The sequence below is a fragment of the Piliocolobus tephrosceles genome, chromosome 1 (assembly GCF_002776525.5).
Source record: "Piliocolobus tephrosceles isolate RC106 chromosome 1, ASM277652v3, whole genome shotgun sequence".
NCBI lineage: Eukaryota > Metazoa > Chordata > Mammalia > Primates > Cercopithecidae > Piliocolobus > Piliocolobus tephrosceles.
Window position 1 is genome coordinate 106,239,447 of NC_045434.1, and position 12,018 is coordinate 106,251,464.

Genomic DNA, 12,018 nt, shown 5'->3' on the forward strand with positions numbered 1-12,018 from the left:
AATTAAGGAATCATTGGAGGAAAAAAAAATTCACACTAATTCAATGAAGGCTATATGGAACAACAAGACCAAGTGACCATACCTCTCACCACAAAGCCTACCTCAGGATAAAGTAAGGATCCTAGGAATTTGGGTGGCAGACGAGGTAGTGTTCCAAATAGCTCATTATTCTTAAGCAGGATAAACATCCCCTATAGTAAAAGACAAGCCACTATGTCCACCTTTCTACACAGCAACTCCCACTCACTCCCATAATCAGAAGAATTAGATTGTAATACACAGTGGGAAAAGATGAATACTTATACATAGATGAGTCAACAATCAGGTACCAACAATTTGTGAAGAAAAGCAAAACAATGAAAAAGAAAGCTCCAAATTAAACTGTGAAAAAAACTAAAACCCAAAGAAAAAGAGTTAATAGAGTAAACAGAAACAGATATTTAACTAAGTATAATGTTCCAATAGGATACCAGATCCCTGAAATAGATTACCTAGAGCTCTTAGAAATTTAAAATTTGACAACTGAGATTTTTAAAATAGCAAAACAGACATAAAATTTAAAGATTGAATTAGCAAGGGAGAAACAAATTTAGATAGATAGAGATAGAGATGAGATAGATAGAGATACAGATACAGATAAAGATACAGACAGAAATAGGATAGAGATATCTCCCAATTCAGGAAAAAGAACAAAGAGGTAGAAAATGTAAGACGAAAGTTTAAAAACCAGAGAGGCTTCAAGATGGCTAATTAGAGGCATCTGCCCACTCACCTCCTCCACAAAGAAGAACTAAATTAGTGAGTAGATAATTACACTTCAAATAGATCCTCTAAGAACACTGAAATTCAACAGAGATGTGTCAGGAAACACCTAAGGCAAGGAAGGAGAGGGAAGTGAGGCAGCCTGCTCAGGATGAGCTGGGAGCCTGGAAAGACTCCCTACTGCCAGCTACCAGGTGAAGCCAGAGCCACTAGCAGCAACCTCATTGCTCCCAGCAGTGGGGTCACATACCCTGAGTACAGGCTCACGGACAGCTGATGCCTGGGGCTGAAGTGCACACTCCTCAGAGGCCTGCCTATAGCTGCTGCCACCTACAACAATCCCATCATCCCTGGCAGCAGGGCCATAGCACACTTGCACATACTCTTAAGGGCAGGCTCCCCCAGCTCACCACAACTGCTGCAGCACTCACCTGAGTGCTCCACCAGGGGCGTAGGAATCATCCCACCCTGCCCACCAGAGCCAGCACCTATAAACACAACTAGGAAGCCTGAAGAGAGGCCCACCATGACTATCTCTGCTCCCTCAAGTGCCTGAGTACACTGTCCAAGAGCCTAGGGGATCACACTGCCCCATCCACCACCATTAGCACCTAAGCACTCCTCCTGGGTGCCTGACGAAGGGTCAGCCAGGCCTGCCACTACCACCACAGCTGGCACTCACCCACATGCACTTGCCTATAGGCTAGGGACTGGCCCACACAGTCCATTGCAGCCACCGCATTGCATCATTTTTATTTCCTTCATAGCACTTATCCCAATTTATAATTGAATATTTATTTGTGATTATTTGTTTTGTATGTTTCTCCAAGAAGAGTGCAAACCTCGTGAGAACAAAGACATGTCTGTTACATTCCTCATTACGTATCCAAGGCTAAATAAGGAATAAATATCTAAGCCTTACTTCAATAGTTATTATATTATACACCTAATAATCAAAGCAGAAGCAATAGAACATACTAGGAGGGGAATCTGTTACATAACCAAATTGAAAGCAAAGATGGATCCAGATATGGAAAAGTGAGTACAAGAATAAGATACATTTACAGCAATATTAGATTAAATTGAACATGGGCAGTGCATGAAGCAGAAAAAAAAAAAAAAAAAAAAAAAAAAAAACCTGTAACAAGTTAAGAAACTGGGAAAAAACTGCCAAAGATTTCCTATTGCAATCGACTTCAACTCACTTGGTATGCAGTACTCCCACTCTTTAAATGAACAATGAAAAGATAACTGATATCTAAATAGTTTGAACTTAGACAATGAGATGCCTCTTAAATTTGCCACATAGAATAATCAGATTTGTATTTTTAAAGAAACACTCTAGCAGCAATGTAGAAAATGATCAAAAGATGGCTATCCTAGAAACAAAAGGACTGATTCTCAAGCTATTGTAACTATAATAGCACTGGTCAAAGATGTCTGACCTAAAAGATACAAGGAGTAGGGCAGCCTATATCTGAGCAGTACATAGGTTAAAAGTGTTTTGAGGATTGAGACTGCTGAAGAAATAATGGAAGACCACTTTAACCAAGATGTAAGCCTAAGAAAATACCATCAAGGAAGAATGTAAAGTGTAGCCAGGAAACAAAGAAGAATCAGAGCTGTTGGGGTAAGAAAAGGGATTTTAAAGAAAGGTAAAGCAAACAGAAACTTAGTTAAATATAGCAAGGGATGAATAAAGATTAGGACAAACGGGGGTAATGTGAAGCACGGATTGATGATTAATCTTACAGATACAATTTTGGTACCATTATGTTCTTTACATGCATCCTGAAATTCTAAAACCAAGAAAGAGAAAATGAGGAATTGAACTGCTCTAGGTCTGTGGAAATCAAGAAAAGGAAGATATTCAAATGATACTTAAGAGGAACTTTTAAGTTAGTTATATTTTATGAGTTAGGTGTCAAGGAACACCAGATAACCAATTAGCAGTAAAGCATAAGGGAAAGAGAATAGTACAGAATATCCTTCAAGATTTCTGGTTTGAGACTATATTGTCACCCAAAGAAGTTCAGTACCTATGTCATTGTTAATGCTACTTTCCTACACATGATGTTTCCTACACTCCTTCATCCTCTACAACTATCCGAAGCCTTAAAGCCTACTTTTAAATTTAAATCTACCTTTTCCATAAAGCCTTTTCCAACTATGCAGTACACATTGCTATCTTAGGCTTCCTCTTGGTATCAGTATTAACATACCTCCATCAATAAGAAATCTATAAGCATTCACTGAAAATATATAAGTATGTATAAAATACAAATGCATATTTATATTTACATAAATGTATAATCAATGTTATAAATGTTTATAAATATAAATTTATAAAATAAAAATATGTATTATAGTATTCATTATAAAACAAATCTAAAATATAAAAATAAATAAAAATAAAAATTCTAATATCTTCTTCCCTTTTCCTAAAGGAAATATTGCTCACTCCTTCATTTTGGACACCATTATTCTAAGGGTTTTATGTGTTTAACCTTTCTCCAACAGTAATCAGAGATTTCTCAAAAGGATGGTATTTTACTTCTATACATTCCTACAACATCTAAGGCAATGCTAAAAAACACACATGGTTCTATTTCATAATTCTAGAATACTTTTTTCAAATTTGCCAAAATATATTGCTCTACTATGAGAAAATCATATAATAATACAAAATAGCAGTCACTTAATTTCAATACTAGACTGAATTATTACAAATAAATATCCATTAAAGACATTTTAAGAAACAAAATTATTACTTAGTCTAAGACATTAAATTAAACAATTCTAAAGAAAATAAGTATAGGTATACAAAAATTAACTCGATGGATTAAAGACTTAAATGTAAGACCTAAAACCATAAAAAACCTAGAAGAAAACCTAGGTAATACCATTCAGGCCATAGGCATGGGCAAAGACTTTATGACTAAAGCACCAAAAGCAATGGCAACAAAAGCCAAAATTGACAAATAGGATCTAAACTAAAGAGATTCTGCACAGCCAAAGAAACTATCATCGGAGTGAACAGGTAACCTACAGAATGGGAGAAAATTTTTGCAATCTACCCATCTGACAAAGGGCTAATATCCAGAATCTACAAAGAGCTTAACAAGTTTACAAGAAAAAAACAAAAAAAAACCATCAAAAAGTGAGCAGAGGATATGAACAGACACTTCTCAAAAGAAGACATTTATGCAGCCAACAGACATATGAAAAAATGCTCATCATCACTGGTCATCAGAGAAATGCAAATCAAAACTACAATGAGATACCATCTCACACCAGTTAGAATGGCGATCATTACAAAGTCAGGAAACAACAGATGCTGGAGAGGATGTGGAGAAATAGGAACGCTTTTACACTGTTGGTGGGAGTGTAAATTAGTTCAACCATTGTGGAAGACAGTGTGGCGATTCCTCAAGGATACAGAACTAGAAATACCATTCGACCCAGCAATCCCATTACTGGGTATATACCCAAAGGATTATAAATCATGCTACTATAAAGACATATGCACATGTATGGTTTATTGCAGCACTATTCACAATAGCAAAGACTTGGAACCAATCCAAATGTCCATCAATAATAGACTGGATAAAGAAAATGTGGCACATATACACCATGGAATACCATGCAGCCATAAAAAAGGATGAATTCATGTCCTTTGCAGGGACATGGATGAAGCTGGAAACTGTCATTCTCAGCAAAAATATCACAAGGACAGAAAACCAAACACTGCATGTTCTCACTCATAAGTGAGAGTTGAACAATGAGAACACATGGACACAGGCAGGGGAACATCACACACCAGAACCTGTTGGCGGGGGGAGGGGGGGGATAGCATTAGGAGAAATACCTAATGTTAATGACAAGTTGAGGGGTGCAGCAAACCAACGTGGCACATGTATACCTACATAACAAACCTATGTGTTGTGCACATGTATCCTAGAACTTAAAGTATAGTAATAATTTTTTAAAAGTAAGTATAGGTATATATAATGATTTAAAACAGTACTTTATGCTCGAAGGAAGAATAAAAAATGGAATGGTTTATATTATAACCATTCTAATTTAAACTTATCCTAAGAAGATAAAATTATTTGCATTTGATAGTACAATTTTAGATGATAAAGGGTTAATCTATAGTGGAAAATTAAGCCTTACCAAAAAAAAGCATAAATATGGTCCAAAAGTTCAACCAAACAACCTAACTACTTGTGAAATGTAAAGCACACATTTCAGATACTAGATAATATTTTAGTTGACAATTATTTTAATTATATAAGTAGTTAAATCTAATAATAAAGCTTACACAGTTATGAAAATATTTTATAAAATATTTGCCAATTCATGAATATTTTTAATTTATAAAAATTTTGTTTTCACTAAAATTGGAAAATATTTTATTCTTTGTAATTTTCTACATTTATAGATATGAAGATTTATGAATATGAAGCACAGGTTATTAGAATTATCTAATTACATGGCCATAAATTATAAAATAACTACTGTAGAGAATATCTCTCTCTTTTGGCCATGAAAGTTGTTGAATTTTAATAACACCTTATGATAAAATAGGATCACATTTTCCTGTAAGTAGTACATAATCTAATACAACAAAGCAATTAAATTTCAAAATTCAATTAAACAATAACAGACATTTCTCACTAAGAATTATTAAGATCTCTGAATCCTAAAATAAAAAAAACAGAATATCAACTTCTCTTAGTTGTATTCTGTTAGGAGCCTCAGGCCTCTCTTAGGCTTCCCACACTTCTAAATATCTATTAACTGCATAATAAAATAGTCTTTCTTAAGGTTTAAATTTTCTACCTTCAAATATTGAAATAAAAATATTATCAAGCAATCTCTACTGGCAAATGACAGAGGGGAAATTATATTTTATTTCAAAACAGTGTTTATGATTTTATAATAAGCTAGTATTATTAAGGAACACACATTATTCTCTAAGTCTTACCCAGTTCACTTGATTTCTTTTGAAGCTCCATGGTAAGTATTTTCAATTGATCTTCATTTTTTTCCAATCTTGTAAAATATATCATTTTCAATACAAAATATTATTTTAGTCAGAATTCATCTCATAACTAAAATTGGTGCAATTTAGCAACTGATACATCTTAAAATAGATTCACCCACTGGATTCTTTAACATTTATTAAGTACCTACTCTGTGCCATATAGTGTAACATTTTAAAATAAGATATTACTATTATAAATACATAATTGTATATTACATTTATGTAATATATGTATATATCTTAAAGCTTATGGTATAAGCATTCTCTTAGCTGTTGATGATAATCAGATTAACACATCCTAGAACTCTGAAAGAGATTGAGTATGTAACTACTATTATACTGAATTCTGCCTTAAGAACAATATAATTATGAGAACATGTATAATTTGGTTAACTTCTCTGGCTTTCTGTTTCCTCAAAGTATAACACTGAGGTAATAGGGATAGATGAATCTTAGGTAACTTACCATTTTAAAAATGAAAAATCACTGGATAGGTCAATCAAAAATATATAAATTAGGGGAGCTAGAAAGGCTAGCTTTTCCCTCACCATGCACAAGCAACGGAGAAAAAATATTGCTAGGCCCCGGCTATGGCTTCAGAGAGAAACGTGTTCTCCTTTATCCTACCAAACTTAATTAACCCTAAAGCTAATGAGACAAAAAATAATTATCTAGGCCTCCTAACACAGCTTTATATAAATATTTCCTTAATATAAAGTAGTGAAAAATAGAGTCTTTAACACTCGAGTGTTAGAAAAACCACTATTTAGATGAAATGAAAATACTAGTTTTTTTATGTAATCACATTTGTTAAACCATTTATTAAGTTAATAATAATTATATTAATTAAATTGATACAGATTAATTGGTTAATTTAATAAACATAGAGTAGTACCTATACCAGGCTAGCTGCTAAACTTATAAATCAGAAAGGTCTACAGACCTCAGTAAGATAAACTCTACAGTCTGGAAGTTACTTCTAGGAAGCTAATAATAATCTACAGAGTCATTAAATAAATCACCGCATCAACCCTTCATGAATTTTTGTATATAACTAAATTCTATGGCAAAGCACACATGGGAACTATCCTAGAGAACATCTTCTTTTACATATTTTCCTAAGATATCTGTCTATCCAAAGAAACTTTTAAAATGTATTCCCACTTTATACATAAGAGACCTGACTATAGTTGTTATATGAATTACACGTCAGTTGGCAATGCAAAGAAAATGGCATTGAATATTAAAAGTAAATTGTTTTTTATTCACTTATTTTATGTATTAAAAATAATAAATATTTTACCTTTGCTGTTCTGTTCTCAATAATTCTTTCAAGCTGCAGATAGTAGTTTCAAATTCAGTAACCACAAATGAATGAGCAACTCTAGCTTTATTAAATGCTTCCATTTGAGCTTCTTTTTCTTCAGTTAGCTGACAAATTGTTTTTGTTGCTATCTGTAAATCTTCCTCTAAAGCCTTTTGAGTACTCTAAATGAAATAAAGTATAAAATAAGAGCAATGATCCAAAGGCCTTAACCAAAAAAGCTGAACTTATCTGCTTCTATACATTTACTACCCCTTTCCCACCCTCATATTTTCCTAACTATTATTCCTCCTCCCTACCCTCAAATGCCCACTCACTACTCTTATTTCAATTCACTGTTCTCCAAATCCCACCTATAGTTCCAACTCCTCCATGGAGCCTTCCTAGCCAACTCAGCCATACTATTCTTTCAATTCTTAGAACTATTGATTTATTACCTAAACCACCCTGTTGGCACCTGTCCAGGGTCTTGTATTTTAATTATACTTTTGATGTGTTTTTATGCAATGTCTCTAAACTATAGCATTTTGCAGACTAGGATTGTGTCTTCTCTATCTATTTGAAACTCCAGGTCCTTGTACATTGTATTAGTATTTAATAAATATTTGTTGACTGATTGATAGTGTGAGACTTATTACACACTACTGAGTTTTTAAATCATACCACACTTCTTTGTAATGACACTTTAATATCTTCTAGTTCTTTAGTCAAATGATGCTGCTTCTCAATTGATTGTTTTAAGTTTTCACTCTGTAATTCTAAAAGAGAAAGTTATAAATAGATTGCACTTAGCAGAAGATATATACCAAGAAAACTAATTATTATTTGTGACAATTAGTCTTTTTCCTCCATTAGATAATAGTACAAAATGAGGGGGAAATATGCAAATATAAACACACAAATATTGGTCACCATCAAGTTTTACTGACTTTTCAAGACCATTATCTCCCAATAACTCAAAAATAAATATCTAAGGATTTACATTTTTTAATACAAATTTTATTGATTGATTACTAATTTGGATATTCATAAAATGTAGAATAAAAAGAGTGGGTTTAAAATGATATTTAAATACTGCATGCAAAAGGAAAAGATACACACTAAAATATGAAAAGTAATTTATCTCCTGATGATAAAATTATTCACGATTTTATTTTCATTGTTGATTATCTTGTTTTTTTATTTTTCAAAATATACTCTTTATTTATTAAATGATAAATAAAAGCTTTTGACTCCACTTAAGAGCCCATTTTTAATAAATACTAAGTCTCAGGTATTAGTCTATAAGGTTCATATTTATGCACTCATTTTTAAACATCATAAAAACAATAGAAAAAAGAAGTTCATTATATTCTCTGGATTCAAATTATACAATTTCCTTTTACTAAGCTACCTGGCCTCGGGCATGATACTTAACAAGTCTGACTACTTTTCCCACCTGGAATATTAGAATAATGATAATTATTCATATTATGAAGAGTTACCTGCTGTTAGAATTAAACAAGATAATGCAACTTAAAATGCTCAAGCACAGTGTCTAATCTATAATCAATAAATGATAACTGCTATTAACATGATGATAATGGTGATATATGGTAGAAACTGGACCTTAATATTCATGATAATTTACAGTATATTGGTCAGGCAGGCAAATAAACAATGATTGTGTTGATGGGTACTCACTAGATGTTCTGCGAGTTTACATAGAGGGGACACCTAAGTCAAATAAGATCAGTCAGAGTTAGAGGTACAGGGAGACGGAGAAAGTTTAAATACTTCCAGAAAGTAACAGCTGAGTTGAAACATTTGAAAGACAGTAAGAATTAGCAAAGGTAATGGGAGTTAGGAGAGAAAAGGTTATAGGCAAGTGTAACAGCATGGAACACAGAAGAGATAGAATGACACATTCTGGCATCTAAAGAAAATGTATTTTAGGAGCATAAGGCTTGAAGTCTAACGAATAAGTCACAGGAGATATGATTGGAAAGATAATAAGGACAAGATCATAACAGGACTTATATAACTTGTTCAGAGTCTTCTGGTTTATAATTCATGAAGACCATGCAAAAGAATGAAGGATGTTAAGCAACAGAAGTATGTGCCAAGTTTATATTTTTAAAATTCCATTCTGAAAAAACTACATAGAATGAAAGGGTCATTGGTCCAACTCTGAGGAAAAAATAGAAAAAATAAATCTGGGCCTGGCCCGGTGGCTCATGCCTGTAATCCTAGCACTTTGGGAGACCAAGGTGGGCAGATCATGAGGTCATGAGGTTCGAGACCATCCTGGCCAACATGGTGAAACCCCATCTCTACTAAAAATACAAAAATTAGGTGGGCATGGTGGTGCGTGCCTGCAGTCCCAGCTACTGAGGAGGCTGAGTCAGGAGAATCACTTGAACCAGAGAAGCAGAGGTTGAGCGAGCCAAGATCGCACCACTGCACTCCAGCCTGGTGACAGACTGAGACTCTGTCAAAAACAACAACAACAAAACAAAAAAAATGAAAAAGTTAACCTGGAGAGAGGGAAATGTTGACTAATGATTGTGGTGGTCATTATGATACTATTTCTTATGGTCTGGTAATAAATGTTTCCCCTGAAAAATCATAAGCACAAACTAGCCCTTATTCATGTATGGGAACAGAATGTATACTGCCAGAATGTTCAAAAGAGCTCCAAGCCAAAATTTAATTTGAAGTGCTCCTAAGTTTCCCCAGGATCCTAGAAAATGGAACATGCAAATTTTCTCCAGGCCTAATATACTGCTAATCCAGGCCTTAAAGAATTTACACAAATAAAGTTACATGACCTCACTATCAACAAACACAATGGGAAACAAAGCACCATGAACAGAGTCAGCAAAGTGAACAAAAGGCCAACTTAGATCTGCAAAGATTTCAGATTTTGGAATTATTGGTTATGAAATATAAAAATAAGTATTATCACATACTTTGTAAACTAAAGGAAGATATCAGTAAATCAGTAAAACTACTAGAAGTAATACATAAAATTGAAACTGAAAACTCCAAAGGGATAATGATGACCTTTGTCATTTAAACACTCCTGTAAACCGGAATAAAAATTCAAGATCAAATATTAAGAATATTAAAGCATTAAGCTCCTGACAAAATAGGAATTTGCCAGGCCAAAAATGAAGAGAAAATAGAAACCTATAGAAGTAAGGTACCCACAGAACTTGTTTGTGCCCAGAGGGCATTTGCAAACCCTTGCAAAGTTGGACTTTTGGTTTAAAATATGATGGGATAAAGAATTTAAGATATATGAAAACCCAAAGACTACAGAGAGTAGAGGAAGTCTAAGAAGTAAACTTTTGTACAATAAATTGGGACAGTTTTGATGTAGGGAGCAAGCAAAAGTAAACCAACTCAGAGGCAGATTTGCAGCCCAGGTTGAAATCACCTGAGTGGCTCAGGACACCCCAAGCCTTCAAGGTGACTTAAGGTTGTCCCAAGTGGATAGAAACACCATGTGCATGAGGGGAAGAAAAGCAAATCCTCCCAGGGGGATTTTAAGCAGGCCTTAACTTATTCCTATAAGTAATCTTTTTTTTTCAAGTAAAAAAATGAGCATAAAGTCAAAAACAATAAGGCACACAAGCAAACAAGGCACTTTGACTAAAAACTATCATAAACAAGACAGAATGAGAATCACAAACATTTAAAATAAAAAATTATCAGAAAAGGACTATAAAATAGCTATGATTTGTATATTTAAAGAAAAGACAACCTTGAAAATAAGAAGAAATAGAAAACTAGATAAAGTAGAATGGCAGCTTAGAAAAAGAAGAATAACATCTTAAAATAAACATCTTAGTAACTAAAAATAAAATGGAGGAATTTCATAATGTGTGAGAAATAAAAGAGAAGAAAATTAGTAAATTACAAGATAGGTAAACAGAAATTATCTAGGATAAGGTATAGAAAGGCAAAACTGTTGAAATAGGAAAAAGAGATTAAGAGTCAAAGGAGAATTAGAAAATTAATGTAGGTTTTTACTTTGTTTTGGGTTTGGTTTATTTTGTTTTGTTTGTTTGTTTGTTTGTTTGTTTTGAGACAGGGTCTCACTCTGCCACCAAGGCTGGACTGCAATGGAGCAATCATAGCTCACTGTAACCTCAAACTCCTGGGCTCAAGTGATCCTTCCACCTCAGCCTCCCAAGATGCAACACGGGTTTTTTTCCTCAACATTTTTTTCTTACTCAGAAAATGAGGAAACAGAAAGTAGAGTACATACAATATCTGAAGAGATTATTGTTGAGAATTTCCAAGACACAATAGTAACAGACAGTAATTTATAGATTGAAGAAGCCATTAAACAAAACTAAGCCTATGAGTAAACATATTATACTCTAAATGCTAAAAATAAAAGATGAAGAAAATCTGAAAAGATATTACTGACTTCTTAAAATCAACATAGTAAGCCAGGCGTGGTGGTTCACATCTGTAATCCCAGGACTTTGGGAAGCCAAGGCAGGAGGATTGCTTGAGCCCAGGAGTTTGAGACCATCCTGGGCAACATAGTGAGACCCTGTCTCCATAAAAAATTTTAAAATTAGCCAGGTGCGGTGGCATCTGCCTGTATGCCATTTACTCAGGAGGCTGAGTTGGGACGATCACTTGAGGCCATGATTGTCCCACTGCACTCCAGCCTGGGCAACAGAGCAAGAAGACTCCATCTCAAGAAAGAAGGAAGGAAGGAAGGAAGGAAGGAAGGAAGGAAGGAAGGAAGGAAGAAAGAAAGGAAGAAAGGAAGAAAGAAAGGAAGAAAGAAAGGAAGAAAGGAAGGAAGGAAGAAAGGAAGGAAGGAAGGAAGGAAGAAAGAAAGAAAGAAAGAAAGAAAGAAAGAAAGAAAGAAAGAAAG

At 34.0% G+C, this 12,018-nt stretch overlaps 1 protein-coding gene across 4 annotated transcripts in view; it reads right to left on the minus strand.

The window, feature by feature from the left end:
- SYCP1 (synaptonemal complex protein 1) overlaps positions 1–12,018 on the minus strand; it is a 114,955-nt gene that overhangs the window by 77,692 nt on the left and 25,245 nt on the right. For all 4 annotated transcript variants that reach the window (XR_003309905.2, XM_026456726.1, XM_026456728.1 and 1 more), the window contains exons 13-15: positions 7,800–7,894; positions 7,116–7,300; positions 5,753–5,820 (exon numbers count right to left, since the gene is read on the minus strand). Coding sequence is in view for 3 of the 4 variants with exons in the window: in XM_026456726.1 (XP_026312511.1) it covers positions 5,753–5,820; positions 7,116–7,300; positions 7,800–7,894 (348 nt within the window). In the remaining variant the exon portion in view is untranslated. The remainder of the gene's footprint in view (positions 1–5,752; positions 5,821–7,115; positions 7,301–7,799; positions 7,895–12,018) is intronic.